The sequence below is a fragment of the Bidens hawaiensis genome, unplaced genomic scaffold (genome assembly GCF_021521415.1).
Source record: "Bidens hawaiensis isolate Kalapana, Puna unplaced genomic scaffold, B.hawaiensis_p1.1 tig00040116_1, whole genome shotgun sequence".
Taxonomy (NCBI): domain Eukaryota; kingdom Viridiplantae; phylum Streptophyta; class Magnoliopsida; order Asterales; family Asteraceae; genus Bidens; species Bidens hawaiensis.
Genome location: NW_027497077.1, coordinates 174,322 through 183,490, shown reverse-complemented (window position 1 = coordinate 183,490; position 9,169 = coordinate 174,322). Strand labels below are relative to the sequence as shown.

Genomic DNA, 9,169 nt, shown 5'->3' with positions numbered 1-9,169 from the left:
TACGATACGGGAAGATCTTCTGTACTGTACCTGACGAGGTATGGGCAAAAGATCTGACTAAAGATACGACAGCTTATTGACAACAGTATGGCGAGCAGCATGCTCCTGTACTGTATGTCACTATTAGCCGCTGCCTACTCACCAACTCCTGTCATACCACATGCATAGCCGGCAGTTGGTGGAAAAGGAATAGTACACAGCAGGCCTGGTCACTATCAGCCGCTGCCTACCCACCAACTACCAGGAGGGCACGTGCGTAGGCCACTGTTGGTGGAATAGGAACACTATTACAGCCGGCCACACCTCCTTGGAAACCTACCTTCGGCTATAAATACCACAAATGGTATGACCATCATATCTTAACATATCTTATCATATTATACCTGATATCTGCTCTAGCAATCTCTTAATATACATTTATATTTAAAGAGCTATCTAGTCTGATTCTCACGCCGGAGGGTGGTCACAAGGAGGAACCCCCCCCCCCCCCCCCTTCTCAGTGACAAGCTCACGGTGTCTGTTTTGCAGGTTATCAGAAGAACCATCTTTACCGGGTCTAACCCCTCGTGGGAAACATCTATCTAACCCCCAGGTTACCCGTAATCTGCCCAGGGTCCGGTTAGTGTTTCTTCACATTACCAGCACACGGTTTCATAGCTTTACACTTCAAGCTATTAACGTTTTGAATATATTATAAAACAACAAAATGTTGTTCAATTACAATGAGAGAGATAAATACAATACAATGACTAATCTTTATGAAGGGTCAAGTTATTCTATGAAGGATAACAAAAATGAGAAAATAAGAAGGATTTGTAGCCATACAAAAAATTCATCAAAAAAATTAATAAAAAAAAGTATAACTCAAAATTTAATTTAAAAAACGAAAAAGGGAATATCACAAAAATGTTTCCACTGCTTTTCTCGTTCCAAAAAAAACACAATGATGAGTGACAAAGATCATTGTGTCTTTTTGTTTATCATTGTGTTTCTTGTTTATATTCGTCATTGATTGTACTTTTTTTTCATTGACATTGTGTCTTTTTTTCTCTATATTATGTTATATTACTCAACATTTTGTAATATTTTGTTAGACATTGTGTTATATTTTGCGATCTATTGTGTCTTTTTTAGTTATAATTGTGTTTTTGGTTCATTTTCGTCATTGTGTATTTGATCTCGTCATTGTGTCTTTTCGTCATTAAAAAAAATTAACAGGAATGATGGCGGAAACATTTTAGTTTTTTTAAACTTTTTCGTTATATATATATATTTTTTTGAGTTATGATTTTTTTTTTTGTTTTGAATTTAATTTTAAGGGGTTTTTTATGTGGTCACAAATCATTCTCACGCTTTTCATTTTTGTCTCCCTTTCTATTTTAACTTTACCCTATTTATGAATACTATTAAATACACATTATATGCAAACTAATTATGTGAAGACAATCACTCTAACATATTAACCGAGCATACTTAAACTGAACAAATATCTGATAAACAGGAGAGGCTTGAAGGGTGTGCGAGCCAGACCATCGGTCGGAGCACATAAGTTTTAGGGGCACAAACTTTTTTTATACATATTACATATATATGTTTTTTTGGTGTTAAATACAAGGTTATGCAATGGTTTATGAGATAATTAAATGCTTAGAATGGTATCTGTTTATAATAAATCGGTCGATAAAAGTTTTATTCATGTACATTAACGAATAAAAAATTTTCGTTAAGATATACAGGCCTTTTTATTTTGACTCGGTCGGGATATTCTTAGAGACGGCTCTCCCAATAAACATGTAGTGATAAATTTTCGACTCTACCCTCCACCCTAACAAATTACAAACCATCATACGTGGCACAAAACCATAAAACATACATTCCACATCATCCTTCGTTGATTGCAGTATCCAACACCTGTCACCTAATACACACCATCATCATCACAACATTCTTCAAACTCACCATCACTCCCTAAACTAATCACTTGAAAAAATGGCCAAAAACAAGGATGACATCAAGCATGCCACCGCACAGGCGAAGCTATCCGAAGACGATTCCCTGAGAATTGGTTATGCTTCCGGCACACCGTTGGAAGCCGGAAAGATTGCGGATTCCGAACCCGTTGATCTCTTCGCTGCGGCTCGTAATATCTCTAACCAACAGCAACAAGATCATCGTGTGATTGCGGAATCGAAGCCTGTTGATTTGTTCTCTGCTGCTCAAGGGGTTTCTGATGCCAACAAGACGAATAAAGGTACGGGTGATCGTCAGTCGGCTGCTAAATGATTAGCAGTGGTTAGCCGTCTTTTGTTTTGAGTTCTACTCTGATGAATAAGTTCTTTTTTAGTTGTGTTGTGTTTTAGCTTCGGATGATATTAATTTGATAAAAGTTTGTTAATTGTTTCTTGTTTATATGTGGGTTTTTGAGGAAAATAGTATAAAGAAAATGGTTCTTGACATCTTGTTTTGCTTATTAACACCCCTTCAAAATCCCAATTTGTGTTGGTGATTTTATTATTATTAATATGGTTAGTGATATTGGATTGACTTGTCGGTTAGGTCGGTCTTATTTAGTTATTATTCGGAGACGCAGGAATGTGGGCTTGGTTGTTTCTAGTTAGATAATCGTGTATCGGTAGAGCAATTTGTTTATTGTTGGCCCAGGCCGGGTTTTACATTGATTATTTATTGTATTGGCTATGTTGGGCCGTAATTTGGATTTACAGAATTTGGGCTAGTGAGATTCTTAGCCTTTGGGCACTAGAGGTGCACAAATCGGGTTTTTCCAATACCCCGTTTCCGGTATAAAAGAAACCCGTTTCCGGTATAAAAGAATTGGTTCCGGGTTTTTTCGTCCGATTCCGAGTTCGGGTTTTTGTGCACCTCTACTTGACACTGGCCGATGTGGTCTTTGTCTATTTTCTTGAGTTAAATATTTGAATTAGAAATGATTTTGAGATAACTAAACAAACCTGATTTGGTCTTTGTGTATTTTCTTGAGATCAATTTTTGAATTAGAATTGATTTTGGGATATAACTAAACAACCGTTTGCGAATTTTGTAAGGATGTCCCTGAATCTTTCAGTTAGTTTAGAAGAGATATACGACCAAGAAACCATCAAACTTACACATCTCAGATACAAAATCCGATTCTTGACTCTTAGTATAATCCAAACATCATTTAACATATCATTTACTGGTTCGGTTCGTTTGTACAACTTGCAATGGAGTTCTGAGAGGAGGAAGAGAGGTTGGAAGGTCCATGAGCCGATAAGGTTTTACAATTACAACTGATTTTTAGCTTAAAAACTCCAACATTGTGGTTCAGGGCGGATAGCTCCATATATATGACTACGAGTAAAAACCGTGTTCAATGTACGAATACGAGTAAAAACCATGTTCATTATAGAAACTTCAAAATGAAGCAATTCCGCATAGAAATTTCATTAAAATGTACGAATACGAGTAAAAACCATGTTCATTATAGAAACTTCAAAATGAAGCAATTCCGCATAGAAATTTCATTAAAATTCGATCAAAATGAATGTTAAAAGTAAAATGCACAAGGGGCGTTAGAAATCAACAAAATGAGTGTGTGTATATCATTTTCTCAGTTATCTTAACAAAAATCTAAACTTTGATCTTCAATATCAACTAGAGCCGGGGACATTAAGACCACAAAGAATATTATATGAGGCCAAGTTATCTCCACACGTTTTGTTACTTAGAGCATCTTCCATTAATATCCACTTTAACCTTTTAAAAATGTGTCATGTTAGCAAGTTATATCAAATTCACTTGTGTTTTTATCACAAATTTACTTTCTAATATATTGCTATTTAAAATAATAGGTTCTAAACATATGTTTTAGAACTTATCTACACAATTTTCAAATGTCATGTTAGCAAGTCACCACTATGTAAGTTTTATAACTTAGCTAGACAATTTTCAAAATCTGTTGCAAGTCGATGTATAAGATCTGTTGTCTATAAATATTCATTATCCTCATCCGAGCGCTATCCTCATCATCATCCGAGCAAAAACGCCAAAAACCAGCCTGATGTGGATGCTATAAATTTATTCACCTTTGTTCCTATCACATTCCATATATATACACACAGAGACAACAGTACAATAACTAAGAAACCAAACCAATCATATCTGACTTTGGTTAAAATAAAAGTAAAACTTCATATGCAAAACAAACATATAATGAGTTCTAAAACTGTAAAACAAAAGGAGGATTCATTCAAAAACTTTGCAGGCTCCCATCTCCTTGAATATCAATGGCCAACCCTATACACATTCCTAACCTTCTACATCCCATTACTACATCACATTAGAGCAACAAAATAAGCTCCAGTTCCCACCAAGTACACAACTAAGTTTCATCATAAAACACAAAAGACATAAAAACATGTAAAGACTGTAATAATAAAAGAAGCAAACTTACTTTCTATCATTGCTTTTATCTTATTCATCAGTCAGCCCATCACTCTTTTCATATAAACTTCATTATGCCTGATTAACAGGCATCGACCGCTGAGCAAATTCCAATAACACCTTCTTCTGCTTTTCATTCGTATGAGGAAGACTGGCCCGCAAGAGCTCAACGGGCATTTCCACACTGATAGCTTTTGCAGCATCGGACCCGATAACCGACATGTCACGCCCCTTACTCAGAAATGACTGGACAACACCCTCATATTTGCTAACACAGTATCTAGTGAGAAGCGCAAAAAAAGAATCAAAAGACGCCTGCCACAAAGCACGATTCGCGGGGCTGCAGTTAGCCGCAGCATTTGGATCGGTTAAAAGCTCGGTTCCTCTTTCTAGTACAGATTTTAACACAACAGAAGCCCCGTCCCCTGCAGGACTTCCAACAGGACGAAGTGGCGGTTGCCCTGTAGAACAAACCACAGATGCCAGACAGGTAGCCAATGATCTAAGCTCCATTCCGCGCACTGAAGATGAAACGCTACTTACAAGATTATTAAAAGTTTCAGCTGATTGTGGATCAATCGGAAGAGATCCAAATATAAACCTTAAATGACGGAAAATTGCCATGCAAACTACACGAGTCAACTCGCTTCCCGGGTCAAGATGTTTGAGATAACTCGAGAGAAGCTTCCGACCCTTTGGAAGAGAAACCAACCGTAAAAAGATGAGATCGTCCTTTGAACCTGAGTCAATCGTTTGATCGTTCTTGCCTAACAGGTCAACAAGCTGAAGTGATGTTGCTAAACCTTCAAGAAGAACTTGTCGCCTTTGCCTTAACTGGGCCCCACCATCCGGAAGCTTATTGAACTGTAGAAAACGATCGATATCATCAACATCAAGAAGAAGACAAACACCGTCTTCAATTGCGACTCTAGCTGCAAGCAGAGGTTCTTGTTCCAATGGTTTGTCCAGCGTTTTCTGGTCAGTGGGCCCGCCAGCAGTTGACATTGGCGGATCAACTTCAAGAAGCGGGCGGGGACGGCGTATAGAAGAGAAAGAAACCCGACCTAAAGCATCAACTTGAAGAAACGCGTGTGGTTCGTTAGCAGCACGGGCTTGGGGTGAGCAATCCCTTAACTGGGTCGGGCAAAAATGGTGTCTTAATTTTGCACCACTAGATTTGTTGGCTAAGCAAGCTTGGTGATAATAATCGTCCACATATGGATCGTTACTGTGTGTAGCAGCAAGTTGCATTCTGACGATGTTCTCAATCTCTGATGATGTCATGTATTTTGATTTGAACTGTGGCCATCCACTGGTGTCAAAGCCCGATTGGAAATATCTCGGGCCTGGTCCTGGGCCCTGGCCCGGTCTACCTCTGGCCAATGAATTGGGTCTCACATCTCGTGAACCCATCCCAAGGGGTTCCATATTGTTCATCATAGGTGGACGGTGGCTCATTAGTGGCTGCAACCCGGTTAATTGACCACCAAATGGAGGCTGAAATTGATGGTGCATCCTGTGTTGTTGAGGCTGCAAATTGTGAGTAAAATGCTGTTGCATCAAACCGTTTGAAAGATCAGGCAAATTTCCACCAAATTGGTTTTGTATCCGGTTGTTGAGAGCTGGAGCAGGAGGACGAAACTGAGGCAAATTCAAATTCCCGCCAAGGGGCGACCCGTATGGCATCCCACCCATCTGAACCTGTGGAGATATAGTTGAACACGTAGGTCCCATGTGGGGCCCAGTGGCATGAAACGGAGGGTTAACATGACGTGGTTGCTGATTTAGTGAAAACTGGGGGGACCCGCTGCCACCTAGAGAGGGGTATGGGATGAAAGATGATTTGGGAACAGGAACGGATTCACTAGATAGATGCAAATGCTGGCTAGGATGGTGGTGTTGCTGCTGTTCAGGGTAAGACGATGTTCTATGGAGATTCTTAGATTTATCTATCAGGTGTTGGTTAAGGTTGTGTGGTTGATGTTGCTCGGGGTAAGATGATGTTCTATGGAGATTCGTTGATTCATCTATTAAGTGTTGGTTAAGTTTGTGCGGCTGGTGTTGCTCGGGGTATGATGATGTTCTGTGAAGATATTGGTTTTCATAGGATGGTGTTCTTTGAAGAAGCGTCGAGGGATCTTGAAGAGGAAATGGAGAGTTTGACCATTTATTGGTTTGTTGGCCGCTTTCTGATCCAAAATTATCTTGATCAAGCACCCAGTTGGTGTATTCACTTTCTCTGGATCCTCGATCACCAAAACCTCCGGCACTTGATCCCATGACATCTTTGTTGAGCTGCAGAAAGATATAAGAAAACCAATATATCAAAAAGAGTCACTAAATCAAGTGACAGTAAACTTCTAGAAATAATTTATAGACTTAGAATAAGTGTAAAAAAAACTCTACAAATAAGAATTAAAGATTCAATGCTACTTTATTTTGATATAACACTTCTCCATATGACCAGTTAATTACTCCAGTAATACAATCACTACAAATAAAAAGTAAAGATTTAATAAAACTACATAAACATGATGGATATAGAAAGTATTAGAGCTAGCTCCCTCCATGTCATGGTGCAACAGTATCAAGTTTCAGTTACCTATTGGCATACTTTCATAAAGCAGACAGTAACAAATTGCACCTTTGATATTGAAAGCCATTCGAATTTAACAAGTAACAAGAATTTTCCAAAAACTTTGTTCTGTTTAAATTAAATACAAAAAAACCAGACTTGAAATCCTTGATTTTAAGAATTATTTACTCCATCCTGCTAGAGGTAAAGACCATAAAATTAAAATGACAGACGCAAATCAATAACCATTCATAGCAGTGAAGCTAACCTTTGAAAATGAGGTCGAAAGATCGCTGATTCCTGGAAACACAACCTGAAACATAAGAACAATATCATTTCACATTTTACACATTCCCCAATATCCACATGTCGCAGCAAATTGATGAAATAAGCAAAATTCTCTCTATTAATCAAATGTCATCATGCAAGTCTTTTAAACAAGAAATGACACCAACTTCGAGACAAAGAAATTGAGACATTAAATAAATCTTAAGTCTTATATACCTCTTCTTGCTCCAACAGAAACTCTTCCTCCTCAAACTTAGCTTCCGAAAGCTCACCATCATCCTCCAAACCTCCCAACTCAACTTCTTCAAGAACTTGATTACCGAAAAACGCATACTGTGACGCATCAAATAGCGCACCGCCTACATATCAAAATTTATAACTTCAAGTCAAATACTGCTACACACACAGTATAACAAAACTTAAATATTCGAACTGTAGCTAAATCTAACACACACACACACAAAACCTAATCAGTATAACAAATTCACATCACAATTCTATAACTTAAAACATAAATCAAAATTTCAAATCAAACAAACGAAAACTAGATCTATACAGCCTCAACACAGTCTAAACCCTAGATTTCAAATCGAACAATAAGCGTAGTAATACATACACACACACACATATATATATGTATATATACCTGATGAATTGGAATCAAGCTGCTGATTAGGATCCTGATTAAGAACTCCAGAGCCTCCGAATCTATCCATATTACAAGTCGTCGACTGTGAATCCAGAAACTGGAAACGAAATACGGAAATTGATGAAGAAGAATCTGAATTGTGAATGATATATAAACCCTAGATGACGATGGATGTGGTTAATTAACAAATAATTGGAGTAAACGAAAACCTAGATTGATGTATGTATATGTTAGGGTTTGTGAAGAAGAAGAAGAAGAAGAAGATATATTAGGATTTGTTGTGGAGTATAAAAAGTGGCTTATAAAGGTCCAACGGAAAAGCCTTGATTTTCATTTTCAACGATTCTAGATCGGTAGCCTACAATATATATTTTGATTTAATTATTATTGTTGGTGTGAAGAATTATTTACGTGGATAGGATAGTCCAACAAAGGGTTTAAATCGAATTCCGGCTATCTCTGAACCGACTGTAGATGTTTCTAATCGACTTTTGAAGATGGTGGATTTGAGTGAACCGACGATATTTCGACAGATGCGTTGACAAAACACTGGAAGGAGGTCGGAGAGAGGGTTTCGGAAACTGGCAATTGCGTTATATCATGTACGGGTCAAATCTGGATAATTACCGTTTGTGAATCTTTGTTTAATTACATAAAGTTCACCTAACATCAGATGATTTAGAAGCTAATTTAGAGTTCTCGTTTTGGTAATGGTTGTAAATCAAGCAAACCGAATAAACTAAATAGATTTTATGTTGAGTATATTAACAATGTTGAAAGATTTTATGTATGAAATTAGATTTGTGATCCCAATCGGTTATAAATAAAAAATAAATCTTCTAAGCAAAACGTTATTGTCTAGTACAATAACTTATTTATAATTAATTGTTTATTGGTTCATCATAAAACCAACCCAAACTTGTTTACACTAAAGCCAACCCAAGCTAGAATTTTGTATCAATAAACACCCCTTATGATCAATACTACCTTCGAATATCTTTGTGGTAAATCATCAATTCAGTAAATCCTCAACCACCGATTCTAGCACATATAAAATTGTGGGGCAGGTTATGACCAACAATCGACCACCAACATGACACCATAGAGGAACTGTGTTGAGAGGTTCAAATCAAAACAACATATGTCAATACCCCTAGTCACACAATAAGATAAGTCATTAATATTGTATAAATACACATCCTCTAACGATACAAAAT

The 9,169-nt window shown here is 37.4% G+C and overlaps 1 protein-coding gene across 1 annotated transcript; it reads right to left on the bottom strand.

Annotated features, from left to right (window-relative positions):
- Positions 1–4,149: 4,149 nt before the first annotated feature.
- LOC143591870 (protein PAT1 homolog) lies at positions 4,150–8,284 on the bottom strand. The gene is made up of 4 exons (XM_077071941.1): positions 7,950–8,284; positions 7,520–7,662; positions 7,284–7,328; positions 4,150–6,735 (listed from the first exon to the last, which is right to left on the bottom strand). Exons 1-4 carry the CDS (start codon positions 8,017–8,019, stop codon positions 4,513–4,515), a joined length of 2,481 nt encoding a protein of 826 aa, XP_076928056.1. The 5' UTR covers positions 8,020–8,284; the 3' UTR covers positions 4,150–4,512.
- Between the last annotated feature and the right edge of the window lie 885 nt (positions 8,285–9,169).